Here is a 20,328-nt window from a genome sequence, read left to right as displayed (position 1 = left end):
CACACATTAACAGACTGTTGGGGCAAGTGCTGATAGCGAGCACATTTATCACACACACACACATGCCTAATTAAATTCCACACACACACATGCATACACCCATATACACCCCTAGACTCCAAAGCAGACAGGCACTCACGTACACCAACACGCGTGCACCCACGCAACCATCACACAACAACAACAGCAGCAGCAGGGCCAACACCGCGGTTGCTTTGCATTCTTTTCGACTGGCCATGGAAGGGGCGCGGAGAAGGAGCGTGGACCTCAACAAGTACTCGATCTCGGACATGGCTGAGGCCAGCGCCTACAGCAAGAAGATGCAGGGCAGCACCGACGTGATATTCCAGCAGCAGCTTCAGCAGCAGCATCATCAGCTGTACCCGCCCTGGCTGCAACGCACGCGCGACGCGCTCCAGCTGCTGCTGTTGATCTGCATCCTGGGCGCCCTCGTGCATGTGGCGATCAACACGCGGCCCGCGACCAACGCGACCAACGGCTCCCCTGGGGCCTCCAAGATGATCGGCGGTGACGGCGTGGCCGGCGACGTCAAGGTGGGTGGTGGTGTGTGGTGGTGGGTGGTGGGTGATGGTGGTAGTGGGTGGTGGGTGGTGGTGGGTGGTGGGTGGTGGGTGGTGGTGGGTGGTGGGTGGTGGTGGTGGTAGTGGGTGGTGGGTGATGGTGGTGGTAGTGGGTGGTGGTAGTGGGTGGTAGTGGGTGGTGGTGGGTGGTGGTGGGTGGTGGGTGGTGGTGGGTGGTGGGTGGTGGTGGTAGTGGGTGGTGGGTGGTGGTGGGTGGTGGGTGGTGGTGGTAGTGGGTGGTGGGTGATGGTGGGTGGTGGGTGGTGGTGGTGGTAGTGGGTGGTAGTGGGTGGTGGTGGGTGGTGGTGGGTGGTGGGTGGTGGTGGGTGGTGGGTGGTGGTGGTAGTGGGTGGTGGGTGGTGGTGGGTGGTGGGTGGTGGTGGTGGTAGTGGGTGGTGGTAGTGGGTGGTAGTGGGTGGTGGTGGGTGGTGGTGGGTGGTGGGTGGTGGTGGGTGGTGGGTGGTGGTGGTAGTGGGTGGTGGGTGGTGGTGGGTGGTGGGTGGTGGTGGTGGTAGTGGGTGGTGGTAGTGGGTGGTAGTGGGTGGTGGTGGGTGGTGGTGGGTGGTGGGTGGTGGTGGGTGGTGGGTGGTGGTGGTAGTGGGTGGTGGGTAGTGGTGGGTGGTGGGTGGTGGTGGTGGTAGTGGGTGGTGGTGGGTGGTGGGTGGTGGTGGTAGTGGGTGGTGGGTGGTGGTGGTAGTGGGTGGTAGTGGGTGGTGGTGGGTGGTGGGTGGTGGTGGTAGTGGGTGGTGGGTGGTGGTGGTAGTGGGTGGTAGTGGGTGGTGGTGGGTGGTGGGTGGTGGTGGTAGTGGGTGGTGGTAGTGGGTGGTGGGTGGTGGTGGGTGGTGGGTGGTGGTGGTGGTAGTGGGTGGTGGTAGTGGGTGGTAGTGGGTGGTGGTGGGTGGTGGTGGGTGGTGGTGGGTGGTGGGTGGTGGTGGTAGTGGGTGGTGGGTGGTGGTGGGTGGTGGGTGGTGGTGGTGGTAGTGGGTGGTGGTAGTGGGTGGTGGTGGGTGGTGGTGGGTGGTGGGTGGTGGTGGGTGGTGGGTGGTGGTGGTAGTGGGTGGTGGGTGGTGGTGGGTGGTGGGTGGTGGTGGTGGTAGTGGGTGGTGGTAGTGGGTGATGGTGGTGGGTGATGGTGGTGGGTAGTGGGTGTTGGTGGGTGGTGGTGGTAGTGTGTGGTCGTGGGTAGTGGTGGGTGGTGGTAGTGGATGGTGGTGGTAGTAGTGGATGGTAGTGGGTGGGTGGTGGTGGGTGGTGGTGGTAGTGGGTGGTGGTGGTGGTAGTGGGTGGTGATTTTGGGTGGTGGTGGTAGTGGGTGGTTGTGGGTAGTAGTGGTAGTAGGTGGGTGTTGGGTGGGTGGTGGTGGTGGGTGGTAGTAGTGAGTGTATGGGCGAGAGACGGTGAGGTGTAGAAGTTGAGTGGGCCTCAAGTCGGGGCTGGTTAGCTCAGAGCGATGGTCTGATGGAGTTGAGTGCTTTAGCTGGTGGTGACCCGCCCATTCTAGACATCTATGAAAAAGAGCTTCATAGCTCATCGGATTCCTCCAGACGATTCTGACATGTTGCTGGTGGAGTGGAGGGAAGTAATTGAAATCGGTCGTGGTTGGGTGAGAGAGATGGTCTGGTGGAGTTGGAGTGCTTGAAGCGGTTTGGTGGCTGGCTGGTGAATCGAGAGGTGAGACACTTTGAGAGGAGGTCACACAATTAGGTCAGAGGTCAAACGCCGAGATGTCGCACACTGAGCAGCAGAAGTCCTCACCGACGGAGGAGAGTCCTCTGGCATCATTAAACGCACGCGTCTTGCGCGTGTTGCCGTGTGGTCTACGGCGACGTCACCTCGAGTAGCTGCGATGTGCCAACGTAGCCCGCTCAACCCTGAGTTGCTGTGCTCGCATCGGGGCTTCAACGGGCACGGTGGTCGAGCGAGTGAGGAGGTGGATTGAGCGAGCGAGTCTAGGAGGGTCATCATCGTCGTCATCACGATCCACGGGCGTATTTCGTCATTTGTGGCCGCCTTTCTCCGCCTTGTAACAAGGGGCCGTCCATAAATGACGTCGCGCGATTTTGGACGATTTTTGACCCCCCCCCCCTTTCGTCACACGGCGTCACAAAAAATCAGACCCACCCCCTCAAATATGACGTCACAAAGCTCTGACCCCCCCCCCTCCCCCCCAAAAATAAAATGTGCTTCAAATCGCTTTAAACTATTGTCATGCGTATTTAATGTGGCGCTGCACTCTGATGTTGTAGGAGAAATCATTTATTAAAAAGTCTATTTATTTAAGTAGAACGTGTTGTCTAGATTTATTTAAAGTTGCGCATTTTTATGTGACGTCACATTTCTCAAATCTCCCCCCCCTCCCTTCGTCGCACATCGTCACAAATGTCTGACCCCCCCCCCCCCACTAGGTGCGTGACGTCATTTATGGACGAGTGTGACGCCGAAGCCGATTGAAAGCGCGCGAGGGGCCCACACTCTCGTGGCAATTTTTAGTGGCTGAACGAAAGCAACGAATGTGGTTTGTCAATGAACGACGAAACGCGTTTGTCAATCGCAGTGTGGCATTAAAATGGAAGAAAAAAAGCACTCGTATAATCGGTGACGTTTTGAGCAATGAGCCTGTTTCGTAGCTCATAAAGGGGGCCATGCCTCTACCTCTCTCGACTATTCGTGTGCTGTGAAGAAGGGCCATTGCCCGAAACGTCGCCTATTGTCGTTTTGCATTTTAAGGCCACACACGCGCGCGCAGTTTTATTCTTGACCAACTCGTTGAATATTCTTGTTTAGTCATCCGTGCACTGATGCCAATGCAGCAGCAGCATCACCATCAGCCAATGCGCGGCCGTGATGTGCCTGTCGTGCTCGTGTTGTGTCACGTGCTCGTGTTGTGTCACGTGCTCGTGTTGTGTCACGTGCTCGTGTTGTGTCACGTGCTCGTGTTGTGTCACGTGCTCGTGTTGTGTCACGTGCTCGTGTTGTGTCACGTGCTCGTGTTGTGTCACGTGCTCGTGTTGTGTCACGTGCTCGTGTTGTGTCACGTGCTCGTGTTGTGTCACGTGCTCGTGTTGTGTCACGTGCTCGTGTTGTTTGTGTTGTTGCTCTGTGCAGATACCGAGCGCGCCTCATTTTGCGAGCGACTCCAGAGCCGGTCAAGCGGCATCACCGGGTATGCATCATCACCAACATCATCATCAAAGACAAAGATCCCCCGTATAGCCTTAACAGACTGTTGGGGGCAAGTGCTGTTAGCGAGCACCTATGAAGGCCGGAACGGTACACGAGGGGGTGGGTGGTCAGTACCACGCCCGACCGCCTTTGTCTCCCGAGTGGAGATATTTTTACACCGCACCAGGTATTCATTTGAGGCTGAGTCGACCTAGGGGGGACCCAGGACTGGTTCAAATAATCGTGACTGGTGTTGGCTGTGAGCGGGAATCGAACTCGGGTCGCCGGGTTCGTAGTGCAGCGCGCTAAACACTACACTATCGTTCTCCACCCATCATCACCACCACAATCAGAAGCATCACCATCGTGTGCATCCAGTAACAATGAGGGTATCACCAGCAACATCATCATCAGAAGCAGATGACACATGTACGAAGGAGACGTAATGTCTGTTCACCTATTGCGTTATTTGTAATGTCCACAAGACGCGAATTTATGCTTTTGTTGTACGTCTATAAAGAGCTCGATTTCAACCGGAGCTGTATGGGGCTGAGGTCCAGAAAATATCCTTAATCCGTGTCGGTGACAAGTGACGGAGGGGGCAGGTCAGGTTTGTTTGGTCGGATAGAGGGGGGCCTAAACGGGCGCGGCAAGGGCTAGAGAAGAGATGGGCCCGCGTGGTACAGGAGGACGTGAAGCTGAGCGGACTTGCCGTTGACCGGCACCAGCGGTGTCATGGTTGGCCTCCATGGAGGAGGCGGCTTTAGTGAAGGACGCCCTCCAGCAACAACGGCCGGAGCACGGGGTGGATAGAACGCAGCAAGTTGACACAGTCGAGGGAACAGCCGGTGCATCTGCCAGTCATCGCAGTGGGTCGAACTATCACACGTGGGTAGGTCCCGTGACTCTCTGCCAGCGAGACTTTGGCACTCCACGTGGCCCCGAGGTGCACCTAGCCTGGCACAAGCGCCGTGATGACCTCGCCGCCGCCACTCTAGTAGGCGGACGGCGGTTATTGTTGCACGTCAGCTCAGGTTTCAGATGTCAACTCTCCCACTCCTTTTAACCGTGCCTGGAGATCGAACTCAGGTGCCCCAGTTCACAGCACGGTGCACCGATCACTGACAGCACCACCACTAAGCCCACGCGTTGCTCCAACACAGCGGTCTCTTCACACATTTTCAGAGGAGGGCAGTGCCGGATTAAGCTCGTGCGGGGCCTGTAGCATATGTGATAACGGGGCCCTAAATATAAAAAAACGTAAATATTGAAACACGAATTTTTTTTTTACTTGCATAGTGAAGTAATTGTTTTTTTCATCTGCTATACAGCCTGATAATAAGACAAATCGCTGACCTTAAACGCCCAGTCGTTCATAAAAGTTGAAGGGCAGTATAGTACTATAGTAATAGAGCAAGTGCAGATTCATTGAACAGGAATTGATAGCTTGAAAACATTTAGCGCGGGGCCCTTGAAAGTGGGGGCCCGTAGCGTATGCAGCTACTTTTGCTACTCGGATAATCCGGCGCTGGTTGGGGGGGAGGGCACTTTCGCCGATAAGACATCATCAGCGCGTGAGAGCAGCCACGCATTAGACACCACCGGGGTTTTGACAGCAAGCACGATGGTGATAGTGGGGTGGGCTGCGCGGGGGTGGTGGGAGGGTGTCACCATCTCTGTAATGTCGGGGGCCGCACTAAAGTCCACCCAGGGTGCCCGCCAGTGTGCCCCCGAGACCCATGAGATGCAGAGCGCTGCTCTAACCGCTCCCTGTTCCGTGCCGTGGCGTTGTCGCGCCGTGTTCGCAGAGAGCGCGGGCACATTGCGAGCGACGGACGAGACCATCCACGACCTGATCGTCAGGGTCAATGAAGGTTCGTTCCTCGCAACACAACGGGGGTGTTTGTGCGCAAGCGCTGTTAGCGGGCGTCTGGATAAGGCGGGCACGGCACGCGAGGTGGTGGGGTGGCCAAGACCACGCCCGGCCGCCTTTGTCTCCCCGCCACTGATGTCTACACACACACACTGAACCGGGTACTCATGTTTAAGGCTGAGTCGACCTAGGGGAGGCCGGGGACTGGCTGAGATAATCGTCACCGATGTTGGCCCTCAGCGAGAATTGATCTCGAGTCGTCGGGCTAGTAGTGCAGCGTGCAGCACACTGTCCAGTGTCCACTGCACTACCGGCATACACACCCGTGCAGTCGCGCACATAAATACACCTACGACACAAGCTCAATCCCAGCCACATCTACTCAAACTCATACAACAAAGACAAAGATCCCCCGTGTAGCCTGTAGCAGACGCTAGGGGCAAGTGCTGCTAGCGATCACCTATGAAGGTCGGCACAGCACACGAGGGGGTGGGTGGCCAACACCACGCCCGGCCGCCTTTGTCTCCCTAGTGACGATGTCTACACATCGCACCAGCTACTCCTTTGAGGCTGAGTCGACGTTAGGGGAGGCGCAGGCCCGGATCAGATAATCGTCGCCGGTGTCGGCCGTGAGCGCGAATCGAACCCGAGTCGCCAGGTTCGTAGCGCAGCGTGGCGCTAACCGCTGCACCACCGCTCATGCACGTCCACTCGCTCACGCTGATCCACTCCCGCACCCATTCCAGGACTTCACTTCAGCCGGAGCTGCCGAGGGCTTGGCTCCAGAAAACAAATCCCAGAACCTCGCCTCTCCACCCCACCCCCTAACCGCCGTGTCCGGGGGAAGGCAGAGGGAGCGCGGTGTGGCGGGGGGGGTTGATCCGGGGGATTGCACGGTTGGCTACGTACGGTGCGAAAGAAGTTCGAAGTGCATACAATGGACAACGTTTTGATGGCGATGATGATGAACCCTACCTGCTCGGTTCTTTTGCAGGCAAAGTGAAAGAGATGGGACTGCTAGAAGGAGACATCATACCCCCGGTAATGCAGCAGGCCAGCGATGCTTCTCGGATTCATTCACATCTCACAGCTGAACTTGCGCGAGGTGACAACGTGTCGGGTCTTAGCGCTCACATTTTTATTTATTTTATTTATTTTATTTTAACTGGTAAGACCCACTCAGCTGTACAGTTGGTTTTCAGAAGCGACATGGCCACGCATTATAGCTGAACAAAAGTGGCTTACCACGTGGAAATGTATTGCAGACAAATACTCTAAAATGCATGCTCATCATCAGCATCATTATCATCGTCGTCGTCAGCATCATCATCATCGTCGTGGTCATCATCATTGTCATCGACCATGGTCGATCCACCGCTGAGTGAAAGCCTCATTCCCAAGTCGTCTTGTAATAGTTCGTGTGTTGTTCGTGTGTGTGTTTTTTTTTAGGTGCTCGCTTACAGCACTTGCCCCTACAGTCTGTTAAGGCTATACGGGGGATATTTGTCTTTGTGTGTTAGCTGGAGTAACCACGTTACTGTGGTGGAGCCCAGGTCTCCCCGTCAGTAGTCACCATTCATTGCTCAATGTTTTTTTTTTTATCTGGGCTACACAACTTTATTTATTTTTACCTGGTAAGGCCCATTAAGCTAGACGGCTTTTTTGCAGAAACGACCTGGCCATAAATGCCAGCTCAGAGAAGTGGCTCATCACGTGGGAATGTATCGAAGCCACATTACTCTAAATGCGCGATGGTGATTCTAAATCTGTGTAGGGGGGTGGGGGTGAACCAGAGGACCCGGAGAAAAATCCATTCGATAAGAGAGACACGCAAACTCCAAATATACAGCAGGCGTCAGGGTCGGGATCGAACCCACGACCTCCTGTACACCAGGCGAGGTAGTAAACATCTCCTCACCACCGTGATGATGATGAGAGACAGAGAGACACGCAAACTCACAATAGACAGCAGGCGTCAAGGGGTCGGGATCGAACCCACGACCTCCTGTATACCAGGCGAGGTAGTTAACATCTCCTAGCCACCGCTGTGCCTCATCCTGTAGTGACGTAACCAGACGCCACGCGACGCCATTTTGGGCGGGGAAAACTCACGGAAGTGACTTGCCCGTTTGTGACGTCACGCCGCGTGACGTCACAACTTCGGGCATATCCGAAGCGAGGCGAGAATTTGGATCGTGCACAAATTTCGCCATCTCGGCCCAATCCTTCGGATTTTCCGACTCCATCTGTGAGTCGGGGAGCTCACCCCTTACGACGTGCACTGCAGTCTGCACAAATAACAAACAAAAACATTCTTCTCCGACCCAAATTCCCCAATACGATGAATCCGAAATCATGACGTCACAGACAATGAGGTCGTGACGCGTGTGGTGACGCGTGGACGTGATTGCAACTGCGGTTGCACGCGCACTGCGCTGCGAAAGGCGGCGACCCCGAGTCTTGACTCCCGCCTGCGACCGATTTTCAGTGACGAATATCTGGAAGGGAAAGGGGGGAAAAAGAAAAACGACGGTCCATTATTTGGCCTCTCTCCTAGGTCAACTCGGCCTTAACATGCGTGCACGTACTCCTCTGCGCTGCACTCGAGCACGCCAGCGGTGGGGGAGACAAAGGGGCGGCCGTGACGCGGTGCCGGCCACCTAACCGGGCCTGGGCCTCCCCTAAGGTCGACTCAGCCTTAAAGAGTATCTGGTGCGATGTGTAAACATCGTCACTGGGGAGACAAAGGCGGCCGGGCGTGGTGTTGGCCACCCACCCCCTACTCGTGTGCCGTGCCAATCTTCGCAGGCGCTCGCCAAGAGCGCTCGCCTCCAACGCCCTTCGCTCTCTCACTCACTCGCTCGCCTGTCTGCCTGCCTGCCTGTCTGTCTGCCTGTCTGTCTGCCTGTCTGTCTGTCTGTCTGCCTGCCTGTCTGTCTGTCTGTCTGCCTGCGTGTCTGTCTGTCTGTCTGGTTGCGCGCGTGCGAGCGCCGCTTGCAGAAGGCGAACGCGATCCGCAGCATCGTGAGCGACCCCTCGGCGCGGTGGCCCGCATCCCCCGACGGCCTGGTTCGCATCCCCTACGCCTTCTCCTCGTACTACAGTACGCGCCGTGTCCGGCAGCGTGGGGCCGAGTAGTGGCCGTGGTGTGCCGAACGTGTCTTGTCGTGCGTCGCCAGGCGGACCGGGGGGATGTTCGTACGTCGGACAAGCAAAACACAGCAAACAAAATCAGTTCAAAGGAATTGGATCGGTGGTCCGTGGTGATGGGTCGTGGCCGCAGCCACCGTTGGTGTAGTCTGGGCGTGGTTTGCCAGGTGAGGACCTGGTCCCCCATGGAGACGGTCTCACGCCGTCTCCCTAATTGTCGCCGTCGCCGGTAGACTGCCGGTAGGCGGAAGCCGCGACCCGGAATAGCCGCAGCGGAGAAGCGGCTGTCACTCGCGATGAGCGTGAGGACCTGTGGGGAACTTATATAGCACGCGCATCCTTCGAAGTCAGCAGCGTAACGAGCGTGGGGGCAGGGGGTGCCTTGCCCCCCTCCGCCCCTTCCATCGTCGCTAAGCTGCGAGTTGGGGATCCCCTTGGCAACAACCATGCGATTTGTTTTCAGAAGTGAAGACGGAGCGCCCCCACAGCGTTAAGTGTTCGAGGCCGTGAGCGTAACGATGCAATTAGGTCAGGCCGGCGATATGGAATATCGGAGTCTCACCTGACCGATTGCCGCACCCCCTGAGCTGATAATGCAATTACTACGCCACTGGCCTAACCCATCTGTGCGCGTCCCATCAACCCCACCCCCCCCCCCCCCACATCTTCCTCCGGGTGTTATGTTTAGGCCCGGAGAATCTGGCCGTCTTTGCGCAGGCGTTCCAGGATTTTCAGACGAAGACGTGCCTCCGTTTCTTCCCACGCACGTCGGAGGCGAGCTACATCAACTTCTACAACGGCGGCATGTGAGTCGCGTGGGGCCACGGCCATCCAACGGTGTTGTCGAACTGGCCAGTGACACAGGGGCCCTAGCCCAGGGGCTGGGCAACGAAGAGAACAAGAAGAGCGACTTTTTTGGTGTCTTATTCGGTACAGGTATATCTCCATATATACAGGGTGACCCAAAAAAAACGGGCCCCGTGTACACTTTATGTGATATCTCCTTTATTTATTCACCGATTGCCCTTATTTTACAGGACATGGCAGAATCAACGACCGTGAGTACACCAAGACCCCAGTGGGAGCTGGGACAAAGAATACACTGTGTTAAATTTTACTACAAGACAGGCTCGTTTAAGAAAACCCAGGACAGTTTCATGCGTCAGTTCGAATGTGAAAAGGCTCCATCCAAAAGCAGAATTCAGAACTGGGTGGCCCACTTCGAGAAGTATGGGACCGTGGAGAACCTCAACGCTGCCAGTGAGAACCGTCCAAGCCACTCGGGACGTCCCAAGAAGCGAACAGCCGAGCTGGTCGAAAGTGTGAGAGAGTCTCTCCAGCAGAGTCCGAAACGCTCTGTGCGTAAGCGAAGTCAGTCCCTCGGTATGTCCCGTGAGACTTGCAGGAGAGTGCTGGTGAACGATATCAGGGCTTACCCATACAAAATACAGACGCTGCAGACCCTTACAGCCTCAGACAAGAAGCAGAGGAGCGCTATGGCAGTCAAGATGCTCGAGAAGATCGAGGAGACACCAAGTTTCCTTAACCTCCTTTGGACCTCAGATGAAGCCCACTTCCATCTTGACGGAAAGGCGAACTCCAAGACAAATGTCTTCTGGGGGTCCTCCAGACCCAATGAAGTAGCCACCAAGCCCTTGCACTCTCCTAAGTGCACGGTGTGGGCTGCAATCTCGGCCAGAGGCATCATCGGACCAATCTTCATCGAAGAATCTGGCGCAGCAGTGACAGTCACCAAGGAGCGGTATGTGGAGGTCCTCAAAACCTTCAAGAGTGAGCTCCAGACCCTCTACCCGTCGCTCATGAGCAAGTTCTGGTTCCAGCAAGACGGAGCAAGTTCTCACACCTCAAACCTGTCCCGAGATTGGCTGAAAGAGAACTTCGGAGGCCGAGTGATCAGTCTCAAGACTGATTTTGAGTGGGCACCCCATAGCCCGGACCTAAGCCCCCCAGATTTTTTTCTTTGGGGCTATCTTAAGGACAGAGTCTACGCAGGGAAACCCAGAACCATCACGGAACTCAAGGAAACCATCAGGGAGGAGATGAGAGCCATTACCAATTCAGTCTGTAAGAACGTCATGGACAACTTCGTGCTGCGCCTCAAGAAATGCACGGAGCTAAATGGAGGCCATCTAGAGCACATGCTGTAGAACGGAGAAAAAAAGGCCAAAGACCCTAGTGTTTTGATTTGATGTTTTGAATATAATAAACTAGTTATGACCAAAGTTTCATTTCATTCGGACAAAACACTAAGAAACGGGGCCTAATTAGAGTTGGGGCCCGTTTTTTTTGGGTCACCCTGTATAAAAGGCAAAGGTGCGATTATGTGTGTCTGTTCTAAATGTTTAGCGTACTTCCCGACATGCAACAAACTTGAAATTTGCCATGTTGGTGCTTTCCAGACTGTACACCATGCAAACATTATAAAAATACACTTTTTTTCTTTTTTTTTGGGGGGGGGGGGGGGGCTTAATAATGCATATATTGTTTGCACGGAAAGTGAGCTGTGACGTCACATCTGTCACGTGACCCGCGCACGTGGAATCGTAACGCATTGTAGTGTAGCGGGTAGCGCGCCGCACTATGAACCCGGCGACCCGAGTTCCATTCCCGCTCACGGCCTCCACCGGTGACGATTATTTGAACTGGTCCTGGGCCTCCCCTAGGTCGACTCAGCCTCAAACGAGTAACTGGTGTGGTGTGTGAACATCGCCACGGGCGAAGCCGGGTAGTAAAGCTCGTGTATATATACAATTTTACTTTAAATTTCAATAGCCACAGTGCGCGGGGTGAATAGGAGAGACAGTCTTTGATAAATAACGGTTATGAAACAATCCTCAAGGCGGCTGTAGAGCCACAGGTTGCCGACCTTTGCCCCTTGGTAACCTAGACTTGCATGGTAACCTGGACTTGCATGGTAACCTGGACTTCCATGGTAACCTGGACTTGCATGGTAAACTGGACTTCCATGGTTTCCTGGACTTCCATGGTAACCTGGACATCCATGGTGAACCTGGACTTCCATGGTAACCTGGACTTGCATGGTAACCTGGACTTCCATGGTAACCTGGACTTGCATGGTAACCTGGACTTCCATGGTAACCTGGACTTCCATGGTAACCTGGACCTGTATGGTAACCTGGACTTGCATGCTAAACTGGACCTGCATGGTAACCTGGACTTCCATGTAACCTGAATTTCCATGGTAATCTGGACTTGCATGGTAACCTGGACTTCCATGGTAACCTGGACTTGCATGGTAACCTGGACCTGCATGGTAACCTGGACTTCCATGGTAACCTGGACTTCCATGGTAACCTGGACATCCATGGTAACCTGGACTTGCATGGTAACCTGTACTTCCATGGTAACCTGGACTTCCATGGTAACCTGGACATCCATGATAACTTGGACTTCCATGGTAACCTGGACTTCCATGGTAACCTAGACTTCCATGGTGAACTGGACTTCTATGGTAACCTGGACTTCCATGGTAACCTGGACCTCCATGGTAACCTGGGCTTCCATGGTAACCTGGACTTCCATGGTAACCTGGACATCCATGGTAACCTGGACATCCATTGTGACCTGGACTTCCTTGGTAACCTGGACTTCCATGGTAACCTGGACATACATGGTAACCTGGACTTCCATGGTGAATTGGACTTCCATGGTAACCTGGACTTCCATGGTAACCTGGACATACATGGTAACCTGGACTTCCATGGTGAATTGGACTTCCATGGTAACCTGGACTTCCATGGTAACCTGGACATACATGGTAACCTGGACTTCCATGGTGAATTGGACTTCCATAGTAACCTGGACTTCCATGGTAACCTGAACTTCCATGGTAACCTGGACCTCCATGGTAACCTGAACTTCCATGGTAACCTGGACTTCCATGGTGAACTGGACTTCCATGGTGAACTGGACTTCAATGGTAACCTGGACCTCCATGGTAACCTGAACTTCCATGGTAACCTGGACTTCCATGGTAACCCGGACTTCCATGGTGAACTGGACTTCCATGGTGACCTGGACTTCCATGGTAACCTGGACTTCCATGGTAACCTGGAATTTCATGGTAATCTGGACATCCATGGTGACCTGGACTTCCATGGTAACCTGGACTTGCATGGTAACCTGGACTTCCATGGTAACCTGGAATTTCATGGTAAACTGGACTTCCATGGTAATCTGGACATCCATGGTAACCTGGACTTCCATGGTAACCTGGACCTCCATGGTAACCTGGGCTTCCATGGTAACCTGGACTTCCATGGTAACCTGGACATCCATGGTAACCTGGACATCCATTGTGACCTGGACTTCCTTGGTAACCTGGACTTCCATGGTAACCTGGACATACATGGTAACCTGGACTTCCATGGTGAATTGGACTTCCATGGTAACCTGGACTTCCATGGTAACCTGGACATACATGGTAACCTGGACTTCCATGGTGAATTGGACTTCCATGGTAACCTGGACTTCCATGGTAACCTGGACATACATGGTAACCTGGACTTCCATGGTGAATTGGACTTCCATGGTAACCTGGACTTCCATGGTAACCTGAACTTCCATGGTAACCTGGACCTCCATGGTAATCTGAACTTCCATGGTAACCTGGACTTCCATGGTGAACTGGACTTCCATGGTGAACTGGACTTCCATGGTAACCTGGACCTCCATGGTAACCTGAACTTCCATGGTAACCTGGACTTCCATGGTAACCCGGACTTCCATGGTGAACTGGACTTCCATGGTGACCTGGACTTCCATGGTAACCTGGACTTCCATGGTAACCTGGAATTTCATGGTAATCTGGACATCCATGGTGACCTGGACTTCCATGGTAACCTGGACTTGCATGGTAACCTGGACTTCCATGGTAACCTGGAATTTCATGGTAAACTGGACTTCCATGGTAATCTGGACATCCATGGTAACATGGACTTTCATGGTAACCTGGACCTCCATGGTAACCTGAACTTCCATGGTAACCTGGACTTCCATGGTAACCTGGACTTCCATGGTAACCTGGAATTTCATGGTAAACTGGACTTCCATGGTAATCTGGACATCCATGGTAACCTGGACTTGCATGGTAACCTGAACTTCAATGGTAACCTGGACTTCCATGGTAACCTGGACTTCCATGGTGAACTGGACTTCCATGGTAACCTGGACTTCCATGGTAACCTGGACATCCATGGTAACCTGGACTTCCATGGTAACCTGGACTTCCATGGTAACCTGGACATCCATGGTAACCTGGACTTGCATGGTAACTTGGACTTCCAATGGTAACCTGGACTTCCATGGTAACCTGGACTTCCATGGTAACCTGGACTTCCATGGTAACCTGGACATCCATGGTAACCTGGACTTGCATGGTAACTTGGACTTGCATGGTAACCTGGACATCCATGGTAACCTGGACTTGCATGGTAACCTGAACTTGCATGGTAACCTGGACTTCGATGGTAACCTGGACTTCCATGGTAACCTGGACTTCCATGGTAACCTGGACTTCGATGGTCAGGGGTAGGCAAACAAAACAACACGAGGAGCTATTCTTTTTTGCGAATTTCAAGAGCCTCACGCGGCTGATCTGGAGGCTGCCGATCCCTGGCCTAGCTCACCCCCCCCGACACTCGCAGCCGGCACACGATGGCCCGTGGCTGTCTCACCGAACGACATCGCGCGATCTTTGACCACCGCCGGTTGATCTGCATCTCGGTGGTAACCTGGGCGGCCGCTAGGGCTCGACCGGCGAACCTCTGCGTCGTCGGTGAACCTCGGCAAGATGAGGAGTTCGCGCCCTCTCCATCCCTCCCACTCCTCCTCCCACCCTCTCCCTCATCCCACCTCTCACTCCCTCCCATTCCTGCTTCCACATCGCCCCGCTCCCTCCATCCCTCCCACTCCTTCTCCCACCTCTCCCTCATCCCACCTCTCACTCCCTCCCATTCCTGCTTCCACATCTCCCCGCGCCCTTCTTCCTCCCACTCCTTCTCCCACCCTCTCCCCTCCCTCGCTATCTCCATCTCTCCCACTCCTTCTCCCACCTCTCACTCCCTCCCATTCCTCCTTCCACATCTCCCCACTCCCATCTCCCTCCCACTCCTTCTCCCCCCCCCCCTCACTCTCAATCCCTCCCACTCCTCCTCCCACCTCTCGCTCCCTCCCATTCCTGCTTCCACATCTCTCTGCTCCCTTCTCCCTCCCACTCCTTCTCCCACCCTCTCCCCTCCCACCTCTCCCTCCATCCCTCCCACTCCCGCCTCTCGCTCCCTCCCATTCCTGCTTCCACATCTCCCCACTCCCTCCATCCCTCCCACTCCTTCTCCCACCCTCTCCCCTCCCTCGCTCTCTCCATCCCTCCCACTCCTTCTCCCACCCTTTCCCTCCTCCCACCTCTCACTCCCTCCCATTCATTCTCCCACCCTCTCCCCTCCCTCGCTCTCTCCATCCCTCCCACTCCTTCTCCCACCCTCTCCCCTCCCACCTCTCCCTCCATCCCTACCACTCCTCACCCCCCCACCCAACGCCTCCGCGTGACCGCGCCAGGTGCTCCGGGACCATCGGCTACCAGCAGCGCACGTCGACGGCGGTGTCGATCATGCCGGGCGCGTGCACCTACAAGGGCGTCATCATCCACGAGACGATGCACGCGCTCGGCTTCGTGCACGAGCAGTCGCGCACCGACCGCGACGCGCACGTGCGCATCGTCTTTGCAAACATCGTGAGGGGTGCGTGCTCCTCCTCCAGCTCCTCCGGCTCATCCGGCTCATCCCTGGCTCCTCGTCTGGCTCCTCCTGCTCCTCTGGCTCCTCCCTTCGGCTCATTCTCTGGCCTTTCCTCCTCCACTGTCTCCTCCTCTGGCTCCTTCTCCGCCTCTCCTAGCTTCTCTGCTGGGTCCCTCCTCATCCTCTGGCTCCTCCTCCCCTGGCTCCTCGTCTGGCTCCTCCTTCTCCCCTGGCTCCTCCCTTCGGCTCATTCTCTGGCTCCTCCTCCTCATCCCCTGGCTCCTCCTCCTCCCCTGGCTCCTCCTTCGACTCCTCCTCAGTCCTCAATCATCCTCCTCCTCAATCCTCAATCATCCCCCTCGTCGTTTTCTTCAACGTCGTGGTCATCAGCGTCGTGATGAATAAAACAACATTTGGCTGGGTGCGGGGGGGGTGTGAGTTCAGATCACACAAGTAAGATATGTGTCGTAAAACCCCTCCTCCACCCGACACGAAGCTGTCGCGCGGTGAACAAACGTGGCTGATTTGACGATCGTCAAATGCCGCGTGGATCGCTCTCTCGACAATGCCGCCGGTGGAGGCGCTGCCGAAGCAGCAGTGACGCATTGGCCACGTCTTGATCGGCCGTGTCGGCTGGAGGATGGGGTCACGGCGCACGTGTGAACTTACGCGGCGGTCCGCCTCACCCGAAAGTCAATTGTGAATGGTGACATCGGTGGCGAAAAAATCTCACGCGGTCAATTCATCAGCGTCGTCACGTCGGGTGGTGGAGGGTCCCCCCGCGTGTGTCCCACCGCCTGTCCCCCCCCCCTCCCCCTTTGCCTGCCCCCCACAGGGAAGGAGTACAATTTCCAGATTATGTCCACAAACGACGCTGTGGGACCCTACGACTACAGATCCGTGATGCACTACAGCAAATACACGTACAGCTACAACGCGCTGCCCACCATCGTGCCCATCCCGGATGACACGGTGCTCGACGCATCACAACCACGATCGCAACCACGATCACAACCACGATCACAAACACAACCACTATCACAAACACAAATACGATCACAACAACGATCATAAAAAAAACATGATCACAACACAACCACTATCACAAAGAACAACCAGGATCACAACCACAACCACTATCACAAACAAAACTACTATCACAAGCAAGAACCACGATCAAAACCACGAACACAATCACGATCACAACCACAACCACGATCATAAACACAACCACGATCACAACCACAATCAACCACGATCATAACCACAAACCCGAAACCGAAAACCCCACGGTCACCATCGCAATGCCTGAGCACAAACCACATCAACGGCCCAACATCGTCAACCACACGGCCGCACACGACGACCACAGAGCGAATTCGTTCGATTGGCCCCGAGTCGTTGCGACCGTGGGCCGAGCGCTCGCGGCGAGAGAGGCGGGGTGGAGGTTGTTGGTGGTGCCAATGGTGGTCACCGGCGCGTGGCGAGCAGGTGGTGATCGGGCAGAGGGAAGGAATGAGCACGCTGGACGTATTGAAGATCAACAACGCGTACTGTGGGGGGGTCATACCCCCGGGGGTTACCCTCACCCCACCTTTGGCAGGTGTGACCCCCACCCCCACCACCCCCCCTACACCCCCGCGAGCCTCGCAACTCCGCGCCGACACAACCAACACACTCGCGCAATGCCGAGCGCACACGAATAGAGAGAGAGAAAAAAACATATCGCCGTGTAGGAGATTTGATTGAGCGGTTGCAGGCTGCATCGGTGTCGAACGCGGCATACGCGGCGAGAGTGCCCTCTACGCCGGCGTATCTCTCTCTCTTTCCCACAATAAAGCTACCGCGCGCGCCTTGCTATCGTGCACGCGCGTGATGCAGAGGCGACGCGCTCCGAGATAATCGTCGTCCCATTGCGCCACCCCGACGGGTACCAAATTGGCCGGTTTTGGGGTGAACGGCTCAAAAGGAAACGGAGGGTTCCGGGACAGTCCATGGCGGAGTCTTCTCACCGGGGTGGGGGTCTCTGTCTCACGTGCCACAGTGACGCCGTGCAACGCCACGTTCAGCAGCGTTCAGGGCAACTTCATGAGCCCCGGCTACCCGGTCGCCTACGCCAATCGGCTCGACTGTTTCTACAACTTCTCGGCACCGGTGGGACTGCGAATCGAAGTGACCTTCAGGTGATCTTCTCCGTACACCACCGCGCAGTATTAACCAGCGTGGGGGGGGGGGGCTGGCCGTCCAGTGCGAACCGCGAACATCTTCTGGCTGTGAGCGCGTGGCCTTGCGTCTTGCTTGCCCGTGCTAAAGCTCACACCGCGTGTCGATGACGACGACGATGACGACGACGCTGATGCCTATTGTGACGTCACTGGCCGGCGTGAGCAGCATCTTCATGCTGGAGTTCGGCACCGCGCTCTGCCCCTACGACTTCGTCGCCGCATACAATGGCCCCGGGACCAGCTCGCCGCAGGTGAGAGGTGGGGGTTGGGGGGGGGAGGCCCTTTCCTCTACCTCCCCCCCCCCCCTAACGCCCCCCACTCCACACACCACCCCCGACATTCACTAACTTGCACTGACAAGAGTTGTAACGCTTGGGACTTCTTCTCTCTGTGATTTCTTTCGCTCGGCCTACGTCGATCAACAGCTACAAATTCACGCTCCGGTTAAACAGCCAGGAGGTTTGCAAAGGGCCTGTGAATGAGTGTTATGATGCCTCTCTTCTTCACACCCCCCCCCCTCCCCATGTCCACCTATCTGCACCCCTTCCTCTGCTGGAGGGAGCGCAGACCGCACGACGGGTCCATAGTTAGATCAGCGGACGATGCATTGCGGGGTTTCTGTTCGGCTTCACGGGTCGATAAGGAAGAGTAGGCCAAAGGCTCTCCCCCCCTCCCCTTCCCCAGCTGTCTTGCCACGATCATAACTGTCCCTTGCGCGCTCCTCTGAAGCGTGCCTTTCGCAATTGCCTCTGCTCACCCCCGTTTGATTGGCCGTTCATCGATTGGCTGTGCGTGCGTGCGTTCGTGCGGGCGCAGATCGGCAAGTACTGCGGCTCTAAGCAATCGTTCACCGTCAAGTCGAGCGGCAACTACATGGTCATACAACTCCACACCGACGGCACCCAAGTCTACCCCGGCTTCATGGCGAGCTACAGTAGAACCCTCAGTTAATTTGGGGCTGACCTCGTGGTGATGCTGATAATGAATTCATTGAAAAAAACTCAACGCGTTGGTCAATAACACTGTACATATGCGACGTTTCGGGGGCTATGGCCCCTTCAGCAGCATCGGCAAATAATTACTGGAGTTGCAGGCAGCGGCATCCTCCACTTGACCTTGCGAGAGGTTCGCGGTTTCAGTTCCAGCGGCCGCCCCGATTAATGCTGCGGTGCGGATTGATTGCACTGGTCAACAAAAAAAAACGTGTTTTTCTGGCCTGGACTTTTGCAGCTGTTTTAGACTAATTTCAGGGTGCTGATTCCAAATCTGATCTCAGATTTGCTCTATCACATCTCATTTTTATGCTATCGGCATACCCTATATTTTCATTGATTTTACCCGAAATTAACTCACTTATGATTGCAAGTTGTTGCGAGTCAGTGACTGCTTTAGTGTTAAAACATGGTGCTGTATTTTTAGGATAGTGTGTTTATAATATCATTTTATGTAGATATCCACATTTATTTAATATCTTTCTTCTGCAGTTTTTATTGAAAATGCAATATTTGATATCTCAAAAAACCTGATGTGATAGACAAAAACTGATGCCAGATTTGGAATCCGTGGGAATACCTTATGCCAGAAAAAGTGTGTTGACCAGTGTATAATCGGTCGCGAAACCCCGCGCGTGAAACTGACAACCGCACTTACACATCAGCGGTGGTGTCTGTGCAACCACCTTGCACGTTGAGTTTCTCGTCCTCCTCCCGCGTCTCCGATGAGCACGTCTGGCCTTAAAACCGTTGCAATAACTTACGCCAAAAAATGTGTGTTGACCAGTGTTGTAAACAAAAACAAAAAAAAATGTTCTCTCCTGCGCGCCGTCCGCTTCACTCACGGCCCCACGTTAAAGATCCAACGACGTCACTCGCAAGGCGCGGCCTCTGTGTGCCGGTGTCGTGGTCCGAATGTGCCAGCATCATTCAATGATCCGTGCGCAGTACTCAATTAGGGTTACGTCAGTTTGGATTTTTCACGAACATTTTTTGGGGTCAAATTAGGGTTCTTAGATGTCGTGTGCTTGCTCTGACAGAGCATTTCTCAGTATCGGGGCGTGTGTAGAAGTACAGCGGCCCCTCGTGGCTTACAGATTAAACCGAGTGGATCTCGAAAGTAGTTCTGCGGTGTCTACTTCTTATGGTGAAATTACCTAAAGGATGATTGATTTTTTTTTATCTCACTATCGCTTAACTCTAATAAAGTTGGGATTGAGGGGGGGTTGTGGGGGAAATACATAATGAAATAATTATTCGCCTTGATAGAAATATGGATGAAGTAATAGTGGCTCTCCTATCTGAAGGTTAGGAGTTACAATCCTGGTTGGTGGGAGGTGGTTCACTCAGCCCATCATCCTATCGGGCGGTGGGGCGAAAGGGGTGGGGGGTCGATAAAATAAGTACCGCTTTGTGTGGGGAAAGATCAACAGTGGTTATCCGGTGGATAAACTCACTACCGTCATAGGAACGTGGAATTTCCACCACTGGCTGTGCGGCGCTTGAAAAAAAACGGGTGATGAGCGTCAAATGTTTCCTTGATGCTCCCTAAAACAGTGATCACATTCA

General features: G+C 54.7%; 1 protein-coding gene across 1 annotated transcript; it reads left to right on the top strand.

The window, feature by feature from the left end:
• Nucleotides 1–203: 203 nt before the first annotated feature.
• Nucleotides 204–18,973, top strand: LOC144945413 (astacin-like metalloendopeptidase). Its single transcript, XM_078873932.1, has 12 exons — nucleotides 204–554; nucleotides 3,687–3,744; nucleotides 5,552–5,617; nucleotides 6,611–6,657; nucleotides 8,617–8,719; nucleotides 9,455–9,572; nucleotides 15,364–15,545; nucleotides 16,378–16,514; nucleotides 17,034–17,145; nucleotides 17,587–17,725; nucleotides 17,934–18,018; nucleotides 18,584–18,973. Exons 1-12 carry the CDS (start codon nucleotides 237–239, stop codon nucleotides 18,716–18,718), a joined length of 1,500 nt encoding a protein of 499 aa, XP_078730058.1. The 5' UTR covers nucleotides 204–236; the 3' UTR covers nucleotides 18,719–18,973.
• The last annotated feature ends 1,355 nt before the right edge of the window (nucleotides 18,974–20,328 follow it).

This window comes from Lampetra fluviatilis, chromosome 37, assembly GCF_964198595.1.
Source record: "Lampetra fluviatilis chromosome 37, kcLamFluv1.1, whole genome shotgun sequence".
Lineage (NCBI taxonomy): Eukaryota > Metazoa > Chordata > Hyperoartia > Petromyzontiformes > Petromyzontidae > Lampetra > Lampetra fluviatilis.
Note: the sequence above shows the minus strand (reverse complement) of the source record. Positions and strands in the feature narration are given on the sequence as shown.

Bases quoted from the DNA above. Each gene is read 5' to 3' on its own strand.
- LOC144945413 (XM_078873932.1), top strand. From the start codon at position 237: ATGGAAGGGGCGCGGAGAAGGAGCGTGGACCTCAACAAGTACTCGATC. The intron at 15,546-16,377 runs GTGCGTGCTCCT...TGCCCCCCACAG, and splicing joins CTTTGCAAACATCGTGAGGG to GGAAGGAGTACAATTTCCAG. The intron at 16,515-17,033 runs GTGCTCGACGCA...CGTGGCGAGCAG, and splicing joins TGCCCATCCCGGATGACACG to GTGGTGATCGGGCAGAGGGA.